We start from the raw sequence: 20,239 nt of genomic DNA, 5'->3' as shown, positions 1-20,239 counted from the left end.
GGTAGGGTCTAGAACCGATTAACCGCGATAAACGAGGGTTCACTGAATTGTAGTTTAAGAAAATGGATTGTGAAATCTCAAGATTTTCAAATATAGTGAGGCTTTCTTTGTGTCCTAACATATGGTCTACTGTAGAGAATATTCCATGTTCACTGAAAATAATGTATGTTGTCCTATGCTTAGGTAGAGTGAGCGTTCTATATATAGCTGTCAAATTGGTTCATTTTGTTTAGTTCTTCTGTGTCTTTATTTTCTTTCCCAATGGTCTGTCCTTCCTTAAGAGTCTTGTGTTGAAGTTTGTTACCATTATTTTTGTATTTCTTTCTTCAACTCTGTGTTTGATTAATGTAATGAGCACGTCTTTCATTGGGTATATGTATGCTTAATATGGTTATGTCTTCCTGTTCTATTATTCCTTTAATCATTATGGAATGCCCTTTTTGGCCTCTTGGATTTTGGCCTTGAAGTTTATTTTATCAGAGATTAACATTGGAACTCTTGCCTTTTGGGGTTACCATTAATTTAATATATACTTTTCCATCTTCTGATTTTTAGTCTATTTTTGTCTAATGTGTTTCTTGTACACGGCATATGGATAGGCTCTAATTTTTTTAAAAATCCAGGTTGCTGCTCACTGTCGCTTGACTGGTGTTCAATACATTAACATTCAGTTTCAGAATTTGTTGTCATTTTGGTGTATTTTGCTGTGGTGTTATGGTTTCCTTGTTCTTCCTATATTTCGTTACCGTTTTGCATATTGTTTTAAGTGTGTTGATTTTGGGGTGGTGGTGTTTTGTATGTTGACCTCTGATTTGTGCTGTTGTAGATTATCTGTCTAACGCAGTGGTTTCAACCTCCCTAATGCCGTGACCCTTTAATATAGTTCCTCATGTTGTGGTGACCTCCAACCATAAAATTATTTTCGTTGTTACTTCATAACTGTAATTTTGCTACTATTATGAATCGTCATGTAAATATCTGATATGCAGGATGTATTTTCATTGTTATAAATTGAACATAATCATAGCATAGTGAACAGTACCAACAATATGTAATTATATATTATGAAATATTTATTTCTAATTACAAATAAATGAAATTTTGTCTTGAAGCATGGGATAGCATGAGTAATAGTCTTCATGCTGGGCACTCATATGTGAGCGTATCTGCATGTGGGTGGACCTGCCTGGAGACGGATAGAGAAGCAGTGTCTTGGTTCCTAAGACTTGGGAAATATGTGTTTTCCAATGGTCTTAGGTGACCCCTGTGGATTGCAACCCACAGGTTGAGACCCACTGGTCTAAAGTGTTCCCCTTAGTATTTTTTGTTGTTGCAATGCTGGTTGTGTTTTTTACAAATTCTTTTTAATTTCCTTTTGTCTGGAAATAGTCTTCTTCCTCATATTTGAGTTATAATTTTGCTGGATATAAAAATCTTAGATGGCAGGTTTCCCCCCCTCCTTTTCCTTCAGGGTTTTATATCTATTATTCTATTGTTTTCTTGCCTGCAAGAATTCTACTGAGAAATCTGAATTTATAGTTTTCTCCAGTAAATGATTGTTCTTTTCCCTCTAGTTGCTCTCAGGATGTTCTCCTTGCCTTGATATTGGAGAGTTTACCTATGGTATGTCATTATGTTTTGGGTTTTTTGGGGGGAGGGGTGTGTGTGGGGAGTGGTCTATCTTGTTTGGTATTCTTAGATTTGGGCTAGAATTGATTAATCCCCAAATCCATTCATAGATCTATGGTTTATATATGCCTGTGATTCACCTTAAAGACATAACTGTCATTTTATATTAGAGACTATTATCAATCATCCCCCCCGGGACATCATTCCCATTTCCACCAAGTCAATGCTGCCTCATACTGATCCTACAGGGCAGGGCATAACCCTGTGAATTCCCAAGACTGTAAATCTTTACAGGAGTAGAAAACATCATCTTTCTCCAGAGAAGCTGGGTGGTGGTTTTGAACTGCTGGTCTTACAGTTAGCAGTCCAATGCATAACCACTACACCTTGATAATACCACTAGTTTAAACAATGGTATAGACTTTAAAACACAGTTTAGAAATGGAAATTAAACAAGTATAGGTCAACTAATGAAATACACATTGTTGACTTATACAGATTAAACACTTCAGTGACTGGACACTATTTACACAAACCATGGGAGTTGGTAATAGGGCAAAACTTTCAGTAACATTTATTTATGATAGCAGAGCAGTAACTACCAAATTAATACATGTCATAAGGAAGAAAGGAGGGCATTAAAAAAGTAAGAATATGGTCATTCTGGGCCACCATTCATCAGGTACTCTCAAGGGATGAGATTCAAACCAAAGTCTAATATCTTCTGGTTTTATACCCTGAGGCATGCCTTGTAGTCATCTGATTCTTCTCATACTAGGGAGTTTGAGCCTTAAGTCTACGTGAGTTTGAGGTAAATCCCAGTTCACTTAGTGGGGTTTCCACATCGAGTCCTTCTGATGTTGCCTATGAAGGATGTTGTGTGTCTTGAAAGAACAGTCTAATGTCCCAGAACTCTATAGCACATATCCTGGGCCACAAAGAGCTGTATAGAAACTAGGTCAAAAGTGCTTATTCAGGAACTTAGGACCATGCATATTTCCCCCTTGTTTTTTATACAAGTATTGTTAGGTATTTTTTTCCCTGATGGGAGGTTGTTCCTCCGTTTTCCTACCAACAAAATTGTAATCTCCTGCTCTGAAGCATGTATGTCTCTCTCCCCATACCTTGAATTTCCAGTATGGTTTCCTTGTCACTCTGGTCGAAGTTGGATTAGGGTGGCCTTAGTACAATTTGATACGGCAGAAATGGAATGATTACCCTCTCCCCATATCTTGAAAACCTGCTCAGCTGAGGTGAGGTCTCCTCTGTTGAAGTGGTTTTAAGATGTACATATATAAAGGGTGATATGTGTTTCATGGATGCTAGGCAGTTTCTTTACCTAGTTGCTTAGGAGACAAGGTTAGAAGATGACATGTCCTGAGAACAGGGGCCTGCCTTCATCATGATGTTTACCTTATAGTAGTGTACTCAGACAATCTTTGTCCTTTTGTGATTGACTAGCCTCCTTCAGCATAATGGTTTCCAGGTCGCTCCATGTCATAAGGCGTCTCGTCGCTGTGTTTAGGGATGCAGAGTATTCCATCGTGTGTATGTATGAGGGTTTCTTTATCGAGTCTTCTACTGATGGGCATTTGGGCTGTTTCCTGCTTCCTATTACTTTGAACTGTGCTGCAATGAACATGAGAGAGTGTAAGTCTGTTCATGTTCTGTCTCTTTATTTCTTTGTGCTTTATGGTCAGCAAAGTTATTTCCAGTTGTGTGTATGTAGCAAGGTTTCTTTATGCATTTTTCTACTGATAGGCATCTGGGCTATTTCCGGCTTCTTGCTATTGTCCACTGAGCTGGAATCAATGAATATGGGAGAACATATATTGGGGTAGGTGCCCAGCAAAGGTATTGCTAGGTTGTATGTATTGCTATTCTCAATTGTTTTAGGTATTGCCCTATTGCTTTTCACAATGGTTGTACATATTTATAAACTCATTGTCTAAGTATAAGAGTTCTAATGTCTTAGCACCCTCCTCAGCATTTGTTGTTCTTTGATTTTTTAAAAAATGGGGCTATAAGATGTGGTTATATTTCATCCCCCCCCAAAAAAGATATTTCATCATTTGTTTTGATTTGCATTCTCCAGATGGATAGTGATGACAAACATTTTGCATGAGTTTTCTCTGGCACTTGAGGGTCATCTTTTGTAAATTGTATATTCATATAATTTGCCTACCTTTCAATTGTATTTTTTTATTGCACAGTTGTAATACTAGACTTATTTTAGTAATTAGTCCCCTGTCCGTTGTCATTATTAAAGGTCCCTCTTCCCCAATTAATGGACCCTCATTTTACTCTTTTGATGTGAATATTTTATGTTAAATAGGTCCTAGTCAGCTCTTGGCTTTTACTGTTTGTACTTCTTTTATTAGATTCAGTAGTCTGTCTTACAGCTTTTAGAAGTTACTTTCTCTTCTTATTCTGTTAGGGAAAATGTCTTCGAAGATTTCTTGTACTATTTTTTTCCCCTCCTTGAATTCCAGTGAGATATGATATTGTTTGATGGTGTTCCACATAATTCTTAGGCTTTTCCCAGATCTCTTTTCTGTTGATAATCCCTCTCTTGGGTTACAGTCAAGGAATTTGTCTTCAAACTCACTTATTTATTTTTAATATCAATTTTTATTAAAAATGTAAACTTGGGGGGGGGGTACACTTCTTCCATTATATTGCTCTGTTCTTTTAAAGTGTTTTTTGATAGTGTTATCTTGGTATTTATTTTTTGGAAATCTGTTGTTTTTTTGTTGTAAGGCTTCTAAATTTTCTATTTTTCCCCCCATAGCTCTCTTGAATTTTTTCTCCATCCACTGAAAGTAACTGATAATTTCTTCTGAATTTTTTCCTGGTAATTCAAGAGCCCATTTTTCTTTTCAGAAAACTCCTTTAGATTTGGGTCTGGTTCCCTTATTTGTAGGGAGCACTAGTAGTGTAGTGGGCTATACATTGGGCTGCTAACCCTAAGTTTCTTGGAAGAAAAGATGAGGCTTTCTATAATCATAAAGATTTACAGCAGATGTACTCTATGCTCGATAGCTTTTGCCAGTCATAAACTACTCAATGGCAGCGTTCACTTGTTTGTGTGTCCCATCCCCTCCGTGTGTATGCACCTATATTTTCTATCTTTGTGTGGTAGTTACATAATCTTGTATCAGCTTGAGGATATTAAGAGTGCAGGGGTGGGGTCTAGTTTGTTAATCATGTCATGTGGGGAACTGGCCCTGCCTAAATTCCTGCCCAACCCAACTTCCGCGTTCCAAGCTACAGGCTCTGTAGCACGGGCGGTTGTAAAAGCTGACCTTTTCACCCATTGGTTAAAAATACCGAGCACTCATTGGACTACAGACATACCATATTAGGAATATGATGGACTTGGCAGTACGCCTGATGAACCTTAATTTGCATGCGGACGTCTTTGAGAACTATTGCGCGCCCTTTTAATATACCCAGAACCTGCAGCTGATTGGTTATCATTCTTGTGCTTCATTATAATATACATATTGGATTGGATGTTATGCAGCACGCCTTATTAAAATATGCACCTCCCAGTTCCTCTTTACTGCAAATATATACCTCGAGCTTTGCCCAAATAAATGAGCTTGATCAGCGCTTTGACTTGATCCACGTCTCTGTGTCTTTCTTTCATCCAGGTTCGCCTTTCCCTCTAGGGTCATGCTCATGTGTCCCGCAGGCCGGGACACTACAATGTCACAGCCTGATGATGTCTCCTTGTGGGCATGACTTCTCATGAGGAGTCTGGGAACTTCCTTTCTCTTTCTGCCATGGTTTTCCTGTTGACAAGCCACACAAGCACTCGCTGAGACCTGCAAGAGCTTCTCGCATGACTTCACCTTCCTGTTCACAAGACACATTGAGCCACATGGAGACCTGTGCCAGCCCTGAGATGTTTCCTCTGCCATTGTATCCATGACTATTCACCCACCGGCCTGTGATCATCTTGCATCAATGCATGTGGCTGCATGAGTTTGAAGAGAGATTTATGGGCTATTATTGGACTATGGGCTAACATCAGACTTATGGACTTGATTTGGACTGAGAATGGGATGTTTTCTTGAGATCTAATCACTCTTTGATATAAAGCTCTCTCTTACACATATGTCTGTGTTTTTCTAGTCAACCCAGTCTAACACACTGAAACATCTTGATGCAACTATTAAGGGTGAGAGGAGGGCTGGATCCTTAGGGGTAGTTGACTCTATAAATTGGTGCAGGAAAGGAATAATTAGAAACCAAAAGAAAAAGAAGAAAAAAGAAAAAGAAGGAAGAGAACATGAAAGAAAAAGATTAAATCTGCAGTCAAAAAGTTCTAGCAAATATGAGGGGGCTTAAAAACAACACCTGGAATTGTGCTGGGTGGAGCAGAGCGTTTGCAGCACGCATTTCTTCCTGCTAGGCAAGCATCGAGCAACTCACTCTGAGTTAGCACACCAAGTGGAGTTGCCTGGGAAGGTTCTCTGTGGTCACAGGGAATTTTTTCATAAAAGCAGTTTTGCTCAAACCTCGTTTTTTCCTGATGGCGGATTTAAGAGAAAAGCATGTGGCTGTAAAATTTTGTTTCCTGCTCGGGGAAAACTTAAGTGAATGAGTGGTTTTCTTATTTCAAAAAAGGAAAAATATTGATGACAAACCACATTCTGGATGTCAGTCAACTTTCTGAATGGATGAAAATGTTGATTCGTAGTGCATGTGGAGTTCATTCCACCAGGTCAGACTGTTAATAAGACTTTCTATTTAGAAGTTCTGAAAAGATAGTGTAACAGTGTCCAAAAAAAAAAAAAAAAAAAGGCAGATGGGGGACAGATTTTGCCACCATGACAATGCACCTGCTCATGCAGCCTACTCAGTGCACCAGTTTTTTGTAAAAAACAGCATGTTTCTCTTGCCCCACACACCTAATTCATCTGACCTCACTCCATACTATTTTTTTTGTTTCCTCGAATGAAGAGGAATATGAAAGGAAAGTGATTTGATAACGTAGAAGAGCTAAAGACAAAAACCGAGGGAGGTACTGTCAGTCATCCAAACAGATGAGTTTGAAAAATGTAAACAAGGATGAAGTTGCAGATTTGACAAATGTATTAAGTGTAATGGAAAGTACTTTTAAGGTAATAAGGTCATTTTGTCAAAAAACTTAAATAGCTTTGAAAAAATTCTGGGTTTTGTTTTTTTTTTGGGGGGGGGTAGCCCCTGGTATAATATTTGGCCTCCCTACAGAGGCCATGGTGAAAATCATGTACAATATTTAACCCAAAGGGGAATGGGTTTTCATCATTGAGGGAAAAAAAAGTAACCAAATTAAATAACCCTGGGAGCTATAAGGTAAGAAACGTGAGGCAGCATGGCTAAAGGGCCGGAGTCCCAGGTTGTGGAGGGTCCCCTACTTGGCCTAATGGAAAGCAGTTGCCATTGAATCAATTCAGACTCCTGGAGATTTCATGTATGTCAGAGTATAACTATGCAGCATATAATTTTCAATGTTGATTTTCAGTAGATTGCTAACCCTTTCTTTGAGGCATTTCTCAGTGGACTTGAATTGCCAACCTCTGGCTGAGCAGATGAGATTACTAACCATTTGCACCATCCAGGGACTGAAGACTGAGGGGGGCGGGTGTGTGTGTGTGTGTGACTATATCTGGGATTAATATAACCCTATTACCCAACCTTTTGTGGTCTGAAGTGTGTTTCTTTGCCTAAAGACATTCTGGGTTTGGAACTGTGGAATTTCCTCTTTAGCTTTGTTACATCAACATTTGCTAAAGTTTAAAGATCTTTTGAGTAAAGACATCAAACAGACCCTAAAACCACAAATAAAATACCCTGTTTCACACGACGTTCAGAATCCACGTTTAATTATTATGGCCTGAAAGAAATACAGGCTTCCTTGCCATGGGATGTTAATGTCTTTATTAATGTGGTCCTAACATTGTATTTGCTGTTCCCCCTCCCCCCCAAGAGTTGCAGATGAACAACATTTTTGTTCTTTCCAACTCACAGGCGACAAGGTAAGGGCTTTAGAGTTAAACAAAGGGAACAGGATGAGACAGAGGAAAACAACATGAAGGAAGCTTAAGGCAAATGTTATTCCCGTATTAAAGGGAACTCATCAAGAAAATATATGCCTTTCAATGAAAATGTATGCAATATTCACCAACAGAATTCAGATCATTAAGAATTAGAACATACAGTTTGTAAACTATCTACACAGGATTGGCAGAAACAAGCCCATGTATCCTGCAGAGGCTCATGATACACAAGGACACAGAAACATCCACCTTAAGAACAAGTCTCTCACAAATTAGAGGCCAAGTATATTCTAAAAGCAATTCCATAATACAAGTCATGAGGCTGTCTGTGTTTGCTCCCGGCTACCCACAAATGACCTACAGTAGAGATCATGGACCAGCATCCTTCGGGCGAGGCTGTCTGTGTTTGCTCCCCGCTACCCCCAAATGACCTACAGAAGAGACCATGGACCAGCATCCTTCGGGCTCCCTTCTAGAAGCTCTCCATCAGGACACATGGGGGGTCAGATCCACAAGACTCTCAGAGACACAGAAGGAACATGGTGACATGGTACAGTGAGCACCTCAGCTTACAAGAGAGCTGTTAAGAAAGGAAGTAGTAGTATCTTTTGATCCTGGATTTGGATGTGATTTTCTAAGTACTCCATCCCCAGTGGTCAACATTTATGTCCCAATTCTGTTTTATTTTATTTACAGTCTGACTGGCAGATGGCCCTGCAGCAGGCAGAGAAACAAGGAAGCAGCCATGTGGCCTAGAGGAATTGCTAATGCACTGCACAGAAGTTTGAGAAGGTGATGCGTGCTATGCCAAGGGTATCTCTGTTCTGCTTTGGTCTTGAAGATACAGTAAACTTATGGTCCCAGATGCTGCTCTGAACCTGAAGTTACGGATTCCAGAATTCATTTTGTTCCTGTTTTGTGTTTTCCAGAAGAATATAGCCAGGAAGTAGAGTCTCAAGGCGTATCACCATGTGAAGAACACCTCCTTGAATACCCCCAACCTCCTTGTGTGAGCTGCTGCAGGCCCTGGCCTGGTGAAACAAAGCTGCCAAACCCACGGTGTTCACCCTGTCCACCAAGCATAGGCTCCATCTGCCAGACTGGTGAAGGTAGGTGGGCAAGAGGGGCCAGCACCCACTACCCAGCCAAGAGGCAGGTCCGGCAGCAGAATTGAATGAAAAGTTTCCGCTCACAGAGCCTGTTCGATTTCACCATCTCGCAGAATGTTTCATCAGCTAGTAACCCCGCCAGAAAAGAAAAATGAGAGATTAGTTAGACTTTATGGAGTCACTGAGTGGTAAAAATTATTAAGAATTTTACTACAGCCTGAAGGTTCAGCAGTTCAAACCCACCCAAAGGTACCTTGGAAGACTGGTCTGGCAACCAGCTGTCCAGAGGTCATAGTTTTGAAAACCCTATTTAGTTGTACTTGTCATACATGGGGCTACTAGGAGCTGAAATTGATTTGATGGCCTGTTAACCACAAGGTCAGCAGTTCGAAAGCAAAGGCTTCCTATTTGTGTAAAGATGTATAGTATTGAAAACCCACAGGGGCAGTTCTACTCTGTCCTGTAGAGTTGCTATGATTTGGAATGGACTCATTGGCAGTGAGTTAGTTTTTGATTTTAATAAGAGATTTTGGAGTCTGATAAAATTGTTCCCTTCATTCTACATTTGCTGGGAACTGCTGGGATGCCAGGAGTGGGGTGTCTGTGTGTCTGTGTGTGTGTGTGTAGCGGGGACATAATGAGGTAGGACAGCGTGGCAGCCTTCACATCTCCTCTGTGATTGGGAGGGGAGGTGGGGGGCAGGGCACTTGATTTCTGCCAGGTAGCAGCTAGAAATGTAGGTGCTTACACCAAGTGTGAGGGACAGAGGGGTTTATGTGGTATACTAATGGGGCTTTTTTAGGTGGAAGGGGGGCTGAGAAGACAGAGCAGAGGATCTAGAATGTCCTGTGTGGATTTATTATCCTGAGTGATTGTGTGGTGGTGGTGATGGTGGTGGGGGACATGGTGGAGGGCCCTGGAATGGGGCTACTGCTATGGTTCAGTGGACACCCTGATGGAGAAAGGCAATGATGTAATGGGGAGAAACGCCAAGGGAGATAGATCTGATGACAGAAAAGGTGACAGAGTGATGTTGAGGATGGTCCCATCCTGTTGGATTTGATGATGTCTGGCTATTCATGGAACCAGGAAGACCTTCTTGTGACAACCTCCTTCTTGGGCTGGTGTATGACCTGAAGAGGTGGCCTCTTAACGAGGTCTTTCTGGCCTTGGAAGAGGCACAGGTCTGCCTTGAATCAATGTGAGAGGCTTAAAGGAAAGTTGGAGAAAGGACCTTAGAGAAATCTGAGGTCCACTAGGCTGCAGGGCAGGATGGCTGCTCAGTGGGCTCCTCTGACCAAGGCCAACGGGCGAACTCCTGAGGGGTGGCCCTGCCCGCCAGTGCTCACCATTGCTGCACGTGTGGTTGGTGATGCAAGATGCCCCCAGCTGTGTGAAGCCCAGCTTACATTTGCTGCAATTCCTACTGGAACCCTCGCAGCTTGCACAATTCTCATCACACCTGTGGGAAGAAACAGGCCTGTTGTAGTTTGGGGAGGAGTCCTGCTGCTTACTTTGATGGTTATGCCCTGAGCTTCAACGATACTTGACCCTAGGTGACTGGCAAACCCAATTCTGAGCTGCAGCTACCAGGCTGAGAACCCTTTCATGCAATGCCGGCCTCATCGAGGGGCGAGTGTCCTCTAAACTCCTGTTCCCTCTTGATGGTCCTGGCCAAACCTGGCCCAGAGAGGGATATGGGTCTTTTTCTGATGCAAAGTAAATGTAATCTAGGGAAGGGTTGGCACACATTGGCCCCTGAGTTACAGCTGATCTGTTTCTGTAAATAAAGTTTTATTGGAGCACAACCAAATTCACTCATGGATATAATACCTCTGGCAGTTATTTTCCCTTCATTTTCCCCCCAACAGTTTTATTGGCATGTAATTCACATTTAAAAAAATTCAATCACATCAAGAAGAGTTGTACAATCATCACCACAATCAGTTTTTTGCAATATTTTCTTCATTCCTGTGCTCATCATTATTAGCTCGCTACTTCCCTGCAACCTCCCCTTCCGTACTCACAAGGAGCCATTAATCCACTTACTCCTCTATAGATTTACCTATCCTGGACTTCATATATAGAAAAACATTAAACAAACAAACAACCAATAAAAAAACCTAACAAGAATAACAAAATAAACAGATAAAACCTTCAATAGAAAAAAAATAGAAAATATTAAAAACTAGAACAAATTTAAATGAATCAAGGGAGATCAAATGATAGGGTGCTAAATGTTAACCTAACTGCATCTGCAACGATCCACTTTTCAATGCATTCTGTATGTTAGCAAGGTTGTTCACATTCCTGGTCCACGGTCAGGGGGTTTCACCAGAGGCTTAATCCACGTGCATTTCCCCTTCACTTTTCAAAAACGGAAACAGCTTTAAAATGGGTCCAAAGAGAGATCAAATGATGTTACATTTTGACCCAACTACGTCTGCCATAAACGGCCTTACAATGTTCTCCGTCTGATAACACATCCCTCAATTATAAAAGGAGAATATTCACAGGGGGCTTAATCCACGTGTGGACCTTGCAAATGAATTTTGGGCTTCAACTGTCACCCATAGATTTCTAAAAATCAAGTGTTCACAATTTAAACGCTGATACCATTCCCTCTTTTAGATTTGCATTATATTATTTACAATCCTTTGATCACACAGGCTGATGTGCTTCTTCCATGTGGACTTAGTTGACATATGGCAGGTTTTGTACTACAGTAGCTGAGGTGAGGAGCTGTCATAGAGACAATTTGGCCCACAGATCCTCAAATATATACTTTTTGACCAATCTAGCCTCAGGACTTGAACTTGCAATGTTCCCCACTTTGGACCTGCAATGTTCCCCACTTTGGACCCGGTATTACTCACAAAGCACCATGTCAGAGTGTAGCACCTGGTGACCAGGTCTTGCCCATTACTCTCAACTCACAATTTACCACCTCTAGTCCCCAGCTGGTCATTTGCTTGCTGGAAGTTGCTCAGAGTCATCAGCCGGAACATCATGGTGCAGATCTGCACTGTGGATCTGGGGAGATTATGCTCTCTCAAAGCTGGCATGGTTAGGCTGAAGAGCCCTGCAGACAGAATCTAGGCAATATTAAGTCTGTGCCCTTTGGGAAAATTCTACACTGAGATGTCTTCAGAGGCAAGGGAACATTCTCCACAATAGATACTTTCTTAAGAATTTCAGTTTATCTCCTCCCTGGCTCTGTGCAGGTCTTTCTTTTGGGGGTGTTTCTCCCAAGAAATGGCATGTTTAAAAATGTGCTACATACCCAAATTGACTGGTATAGACAGCATAATAGAGCTATCACACAAAAAGATACAGATCAAGTCCATCTAAAAAGTCCCAATAGCAACAGTAACAAGAAAACCCTATGTCCAGACGGCTTCACCAGGGTATGCTACCAAGCATTCAGGGAAAAGTGGACACCAATTCCATATAGACTATTCCAGAATATGGAAATGGATGACAAGCATGCAAACTCATTTTATAGAGTAAAACCCTTACACTAAAACCAGGCAAAGATATTACCAGAATAAAAAATTACAGACCAATTATCTTTTATGAAATGTAGATGCTAAATTTTACAACAAAATTCTAGCTAATAGAATTCAGCAAAACATTAAAAAATAAAAACAAACATCACAATTGAGTGGGATTCAGACCAGATATGCATGGATGGTTCAATATTAGAAAAACAATCAATATAATTGATTCACTACATAAATAAAACAAAAGAAAAGCATTCAATCATAGAGTTCAATATAGAAAAGTCATTCGACAAAAATCCAACACCTATTTCTGATAAAAATATTTAATAAAATAGGGATAAAAAGAAAATTCCTCAGCATAATAAAGGCCATCTATGTAAAAGCAATGGCCATCATTTTGGTCAGTGGAGAGAAACTGAAAGCATTCCCTGTGAACAGGAACGAGACCAAAATGCCCTTATTTAAAATAGTCCTAGAAGTTTTGGCCAGAGCTTTTGGCAACAAAAAGAAATTAAAAGCATTCAAATTGGCAAAGAAGAAGTAAAAATCTCTCTTTTGCATATGACATGATTCTCTACCTTCAAAACCCAAAGACTAAACAACAATAACAACAACGAAAATTGCTGCAATTTATTTTAAAACTTGGTAATATGGCAGGTGACAATATCAACAGACAAACATCACTTGGCTTCCTACATACTAAGGAAAAGAACTTTTAAAAGAAATTAAGAAAACAAAATCATTTACAACAGCCATTCAACAGATGAGATACTTAAGAATAAACCTAACCAGAAAGACAGAAAACATACACAGGAAAACTACAAAACACTACGACAAGGCGCCCAAAAGACCTACCGAAGTGGAAGAATGCTCCATGTTCACAGATAAAAGACCTAATATTGTGAAAATGATGATGTAAGCCGAAGCAATCTATAAGTATAATACAATCCTAATTCAGATCTCAGCATCATTGTTCAAAGAAATGGAAAGATGAAATCTCCAGTTTCATATGGTAAGGAAAAACTCAGGATAAGCAAAACTCGAAGAAAGAAGAACTCTAATTTCAACATTGTTATATAGTCATGGCCATTTAAACAGCCTACTATTTTTTTTAAATCATTTTATTGGGGGCTCATACCATTCTTATCACAATCCACACATACATCAATTGTATAAAGCACATTTGTACATTCATTACCCTCATCATTCTCAAAACATTTGCTCTCCACATAAACCCCTGGCATCAGCCCCTCATTTTCCCCCTCCCTTCCTGCTCTTCCCTCCCTCATGAATCCTTGATAATTTATAAATTATTATTTTGTCATATCTTCCACTATCTGACGTCGCCCTTCACCCACTTCTCCGCTGCCCGTCCCCCAGGGAGGAGGTTATATGTAGATAGATCCTTGTAATTGGTTCCCACTTTCTACCTCACCTTCCCTCCACTCTCACCACTGGTCCTGAGGAGTTCATCTGTCCTGGATTCCCTGTGTTTCCAGTTCCTATCTGTACCAATGTACATCCTCTGGTCCAGCCAGATTTGTAAGGTAGATTTGGGATCATGATAGTGGCGGGGATGAAGCATTTAAGAACTAGAGGAAAGTTGTATGTTTCATCATCGCTACCCTGCACCCTGACTGGCTTGTCTCCTCCCCGCGACCCTTCTGTAAGGGGATGTCCAGTTGCCTACAGATGGGCTTTGGGTCTCCACTCTGCACTCACCCACCTTCACAATGATATTTTTTGTTCTTTGATGCCTGATAACTGATCCCTTCGACACCTCGTGATCATACAGGCTAAACAGCCTACTATTGGTACAACGATAGAGAGATATGTAGACCAGTGGAACAGACTAGAGAACCCAGAATAAAACCATGTATCTATAGACAACCGATTTTTTGAAAAGGGGCCGAAATATATTAAATGTGGAAAAATAGTCTCTTCAAGAAATGATGCTAGCAAAATTGGATTTTCATTTGCAGCAGAATGAATCAGGATCCATCCTTCATACCATATACAAAAACACTCAAGTTGGATGAAAGGCTTAAATGTGAACACAGAACTATAAAGATCATTAATGAAAAAAATAAGGACAAATTTAGCAGCCCTCACACATGGCATAAATACATTAGGAAACACGAAAAACACCCATTTAACAGAAGACAAAATAGGAGCTGGGGCCTCCTCAAAACATATTTGTATTTATTAAAAGACAATCAAGAGAGTAAGAAAAGAACCCATAGGAAGGAAAAACATTATGAGCAAGGATATATCAGATAATGTGCAAATCTCAAACATCCATAGAAAACGACAACACTCCAACCAGAGAAAAGCAAATGACACAATTATAAAATGGGTAGCAGACATGAGCAGAGAACTCACCGAAGGTGACATCTGGGTGGCCAACCAAACAAATGAAGAAGAGTCTCGACTTCCTCCAGCACAGTGGTGAGTTCAAACTGCTCACCTTGCAGTTAGCAGCCCAAAGTGTAACCCCACTACCCAACAGGGCTTCTTGTCTTTCTTTTATAAACCATGTTGTTATGGCTCTTACAGCTCTTATAACCCATGCATCCATTGCATCAAGCACATTTGTATGTATGTTGCCATCATCATTTTCAAATATTTTCTTTCTACTTGAGCCCTTTGTATCAGCTCCTTTTTCTCTCCCTCCCCCATCTTCCAACCCTCATGAACCCTTAATAAATTATAAATTATTATTATTTTCATATCTTACACCATCCACTGTTTCCCTTCACCCATGTTTCTGTTGTTTGTCCCCCTGGGGTGGAGGTGGAATGGTTATACATCGATCATTGCGATTGATTGCCCCTTTCTCTCCTCAGTTTTCCCCTACCTTCCTGGTATCGCTACTCCCACTACTGTTGCTGAGGGTTTATCTGTCCTGGATTGCATGTGTCAAGAGCTCTTATCTGTACCAGTGTTTATGCACTGATCTAGCTGTATTTGTAAGGTAGAAGTGGGATCATGATAGTGGTGGGCAGGGAGGGAGAAGTAGCATTTAAAAACTAGAGGAATGCGATGTAACAATGATGAGAAATACAACTTTCCTCTAGTTCCTAAATGTTTCCTCCCCGCTCCCAGTACCATGACTCGAATTCGATCTTGCAAGTCTGGCTAGACCAGAGGAGGTACACTGGTACAGATAGGAACTGAAAATACAGGGAATCCAGGACGGATGAGCCCTATAGGACCAGTGGTGTGAGTGGCAAAACAGGGAGGGTAAAGGGAGAATGGGTAGGAAGGAGGGAACCGATTACATGGGACTGTGTGTGACCTCCTACCTGGGGGACAGACAACCGAAAAGTGGATGAAGGGAGACGTCGGACAGGGCAAGATATGACAAAATACCCATTTATAAACTATCAAGGGCTCATGTGGGAGGGGGGAGCGGGGAGGGAGGGGAAAAATGAGGACCTAATGTCGGGGGTTTAAATGGAGAGAAAATGTTTTGAGAAACGATGTACAAATGCACTTTACACAATTGATGTGTGTATGGATTGGGATAACAGTTGTATGAGCCCCTAATAAAGTGATTTATATAAAAAAAATATTAAAAAATAAAATAAAAACTAGAGGAATGTTGTGTGTTTCATAGGTGCTACATTGCACCCTAATTGGCTCGTCCCTTCCTTTTGACCCTTCTGTGAGGGGATGTCCAGTTGTCTACAGATGAGCTTTTGGTTTCCATTCCTACCCCCCTTGTTTGCATCGATATGATTGTTTGGGGTCTTCTGATGCCTGATACCTGATTCCCTCAAAACCTCGTGATCACATAGGCTGCTGTGCTTCTTTCATGTGGGCTTTGTTGCTTCCCTGCTAGATGGTCGCTTGTTTAACTTCAAGCCTTTAAGACCCCAGTTGCTATATCTCTTAATTGCCAGGCACCATCAGCTTTCTTAACATTTACTTAGCCACCCATTTTGCCTTCAGCAATTGTGTAGGGAAGAATACCAGGTCACTAAATCAAAGTGTTCTTGCATTGAGGGAGGACTTGAGTAGCGGCCCCATGTCCGTCTGGCACCTTAATACTTAACATATAAATATATGTACCTAGACCTATATCTCTATTGTTATATATTAATATATTTATATATATACATGGCTATATCTATACCTCTAAATGTCTTTTGCCTCCTACTTCTTTCCTCTATTTCCTTTTACTTTCCTTTTGTCCCATTGTAATGTTTGACCTTCATTTGGCTCGCAGTAATTCCTCACGGCTACGTTGCACTTGATCAAACCCCACCAGGTGTTCTACTCCCTCCTCCACATTGATTTTAGACCTCTTGCTGTTCCCTTGTCCCTGAGTTTGTTGGTTCCCCACTCCCTTTCCCCAACCTCTGTTTTCCCTGGGGCCCCCCTCCCCAACCATCAGTCCCTATTGTTTTCTCCTTTAGATTATCTTGCCTATTTTGTATAGATAGACATGAAAAAGAAGAAGAAAAAAGGCCTATAAGTAATTTCAGGTCTGCTGACCCTTCTGTATGATTTCTGGTTGAGTCTGAGGAGGTGCCGAGCCCTGCCCTCCAAGTCTGAAGGGTATTTTCAGGATTCCTCAGTGTGTTAGACAGGGTTCTAATAAAACCAAATTGCTGATAATATATTTATTTATAAAGATAATTAGATATAGAACAAGAAATGAACTGTTAAATCATATACAGATAAATATATAATACAAGAAATGAACGGTTAAATTTTAAAGCACTACAAATGGCTCACTGCAACTCATTCCCGTGAGAGAGAGTTGTGAGAGACTAGCAGTCCTTCAAGTGTAGTCTGCTGCCAGATCTTCCTCTATTTATAGAGAGAGCTAGGCTATGTCAGCACAACAGCCAATCACAAGGCAGATCACCAACTGTCAGCCAGGTCACCAACCGCCAGTCTCCAGATCCAGAGATGTCTTAAAGGGACCTCAACTTACAGCAACACAGTCCACAGGCCAGGCGTCCCACAGGTAGTGTAGCCTTTAAATTGAGGCACAGAACAAGCAAGGCAGCCGCACACTGGTCCGATGATCAAAGAGCGAGAGACAAGAAAGACAAGTCTCACCAAGCCATTTATCTCTCGCCCTTCAGTTAATCCCACTTGTGTTTATCAGCCAGGCTGGCACAATAAACTATCTCACTCAGGGAGTTCGTTACTTTGCTCCTCTTGCTACTGTGTTGTGCTTCCTTCACATTTCACCCTGGTGTGTGTGGGGGCCAGAACGAGAAAAATTCCTACACCATCTCCAGTGCTGTCCTCTGCAGCGCTGTGGGTCAGTGAGGGGACATCGTGCCTTGGGGTGGGGTTGCCCCTATGGTTCTCTCTGTGCCTTGGCTGTTACAAACAGGAGTGTCATGCTTGGGACTTGGATGCTGTCACTCTTTCTCTCTCTCTCCTTCCCTCTTACTTTGCTCCCGTGTGGTCTGGGCAGACTTGCCACTCTCCCTGTGTTGTATCTTCAGTGCTGTCCTCTGTAGTGCAATCTTTTGGGGATGGGGTAGACTTAGCTCAGATTGGGGCCAGCCCCACAAACCTTGCTGTTTCATGCTGGTATGTTGCTCTCAAGACTTGGCATACCAGGTTGAGGTCTGGTCCCTGTTTCCCTTTCCGGTGGAGACTAGGGCTCCTTTTCAATGACATGCATTGATTAACAGAAAATAACAAAGAAAAATACGTACAGATAATAATGAAAAAGTTACATTTCCATAATTTATTTAAATTACAGGCATATTTTTATTTATATGTGTGTATTGTGTATGTGTGTTCAGAAGTTATCCTATTTATGAGAAACAATAGTAGATAAATTCTGTGTTTTTTCAGCTCTCCATTATACAGATGTTAGAAAAGGAAAATAAATGTAACTTTTTTGAAAAACATTTCTCCTGAAAATCTCTTTGTAATATCCCAAGTCTTTATGAGTACTTCCTACAAATAAGTTATGCTGTGAAATTAAAACAAGCAAAAAAAAGAAGAAATATTTGATTATTAAATATGGATAATTACTAAAAGCTCACTAACCATTCAAGAAATCCAAATACAAACAATGATGAGACACCACTTCCTACTGGCACTAATAGCAAAGTTCAAAAAACCTAGAAAACAAATGCTGGAGGAGATGTGGATACTGGAACCGTCATACACTCCTGGAGGGAGTGTAAAACTGTACCACTGCTATGCAAAGTGGTATAGAGCCTCCACCATCAAGTGTGAATAGAAATACTATATGATCCAGCAGTCTCTCGACTTGGTATATACTCTAAAAGAAATAAGAAGCAAAACATGAGCAGGGATATGCATAGCCATGTTTATTGGAGCATTATCCATAATAGCAAAAAGATGGAAATAAGCTAACTGCTCATAGGTGGAAGAATGGATTTAAAAAGCTTTTGTACATACATACAGAGGAATATTATCCATCGCTAAAGAACAATGATGAAACTGCGAAACATCTTATTACATGGATGAATTTGGAAGATATCATGCTGAGTAAATTTAGTCCAATCTATAAAGATAAATACTATACGAGACCATTATTCTAAACAAAAAAACCCCAAAAAACAAATAAAATGAAACTAAATGGTTTTAATAACGAAAGAAGAAGAATTTATGGTTACAGAGAAACTAGGGAGAGGGGAAGGGAAAGAGAAGAAGGAGGAAGAAAATAAATAAAATCAATTAAAGGAGATAGTCCCACACTAGCTGTAGATAAATAGATAAAAAGATAGATAATAACACGGATAGTATGAACACACACACACACACACACACACAAAATGAGGAAATTGCTAGAACCCTATTCAGCCCTTTGTTGTTATTCTATCTACCCCAAATCCATTACCTGTGACACAGTAGGTATTCAACAATGGTCAATAAGTGAACAAAGGAATGAACTTCACCAACTCACATGTGACCTTGGCCAAATCACTAATTGCACTTATTCCTCATCCTCTTTGGGGAGGAGGGAGACACTCTGGTCCTCTCCATCCTCTACCCACCTCCCTGCTCCCAGAAGCGACCCTTCTCCTTGGCTGAACACCAAGTCTGGCCTGCCCTGCCGTTTTGGCGGAGTGAGGAGATTATATGAAAGGAGTCATACCTTCGACACACTTTGTGGGGCAGGCCTGGCATTTGCTCTGGGTAGAATCCCTCACCACAGGCCGGCACACACTTCCAGTCGTGGAAGTGGAAGGTTTTCGCACAGTGAATACAATCTTCTCTGCCAGGCCCTGTGGGTGCAGGAACAGAAATGGATATCAAGGGTCACCCCATGGATCACTGTGTCCCAGGCCTACTATAGCACATGATGAACTCTATCCAGACACCCACAGCCACCTTTGCTAGTGTTTCCCAAGTAGCCACCAAGAACCTGAACCAGTCCCATGACTCTTGGGGGGTGAGTGTTGCTGTTCCCATTTCACAGATATCCTTGGGAGCATGATATGCACAGCCCCATACTACCTGTGCCACACTGGTTGCAAGTACGTCATTGTCCAATACTACTGCTTCTCTTAGACCTGTACCAGCTAGTATCAGAGCCAGTAGCCAGCACAGGTAGCTTATGAGTACTTGAAATGTCTCTATACAAAATTAGGATGTATTATAAATGACACATACACACCAGTGTTCAAAGACTTAGAATGAAGACTCATTAATTTTTTTATGTTGAGTATATGTTGAAATGCTAATATTTTAGATACTCTGGGTTAAATAAAGCATACTATTAAGATTAAGTTGACCTATTTCTTTTTACTTTAAAAAATGTCGCTATCTGTGGTAGTCACCTAATCTGGTGTCAATGTAAGGAGTAAGTGTGTAGGGGTGGAGTCTAGGCTGTCAATCTGGAGATAGCCAATGAGACTTCTTTTTTTTTAAATCCTTTTATTAGGGGCTCATACAGCTCTTTTCACAATCCACACATACATCAATTGTGTAAAGCACA

At 40.7% G+C, this 20,239-nt stretch overlaps 1 protein-coding gene across 1 annotated transcript in view; it reads right to left on the bottom strand.

Annotated features, from left to right (window-relative positions):
* Positions 1–7,476: 7,476 nt before the first annotated feature.
* PCSK6 (proprotein convertase subtilisin/kexin type 6) overlaps positions 7,477–20,239 on the bottom strand; it is a 241,318-nt gene continuing 228,555 nt past the window's right edge. Inside the window, exons 21-24 of the mRNA XM_045286304.1 lie at positions 19,397–19,526; positions 11,726–11,821; positions 10,138–10,250; positions 7,477–8,914 (exon numbers count right to left, since the gene is read on the bottom strand). Coding sequence (XP_045142239.1) covers positions 8,817–8,914; positions 10,138–10,250; positions 11,726–11,821; positions 19,397–19,526 — 437 coding nt within the window. The 3' untranslated portion in view covers positions 7,477–8,816. The remainder of the gene's footprint in view (positions 8,915–10,137; positions 10,251–11,725; positions 11,822–19,396; positions 19,527–20,239) is intronic.

The sequence above is a fragment of the Echinops telfairi genome, unplaced genomic scaffold, assembly GCF_000313985.2.
Source record: "Echinops telfairi isolate 266 unplaced genomic scaffold, ASM31398v2 ScPeMD7_7;HRSCAF=31, whole genome shotgun sequence".
Classification (NCBI taxonomy): Eukaryota; Metazoa; Chordata; class Mammalia; order Afrosoricida; family Tenrecidae; genus Echinops; species Echinops telfairi.
Note: the sequence above shows the minus strand (reverse complement) of the source record. Positions and strands in the feature narration are given on the sequence as shown.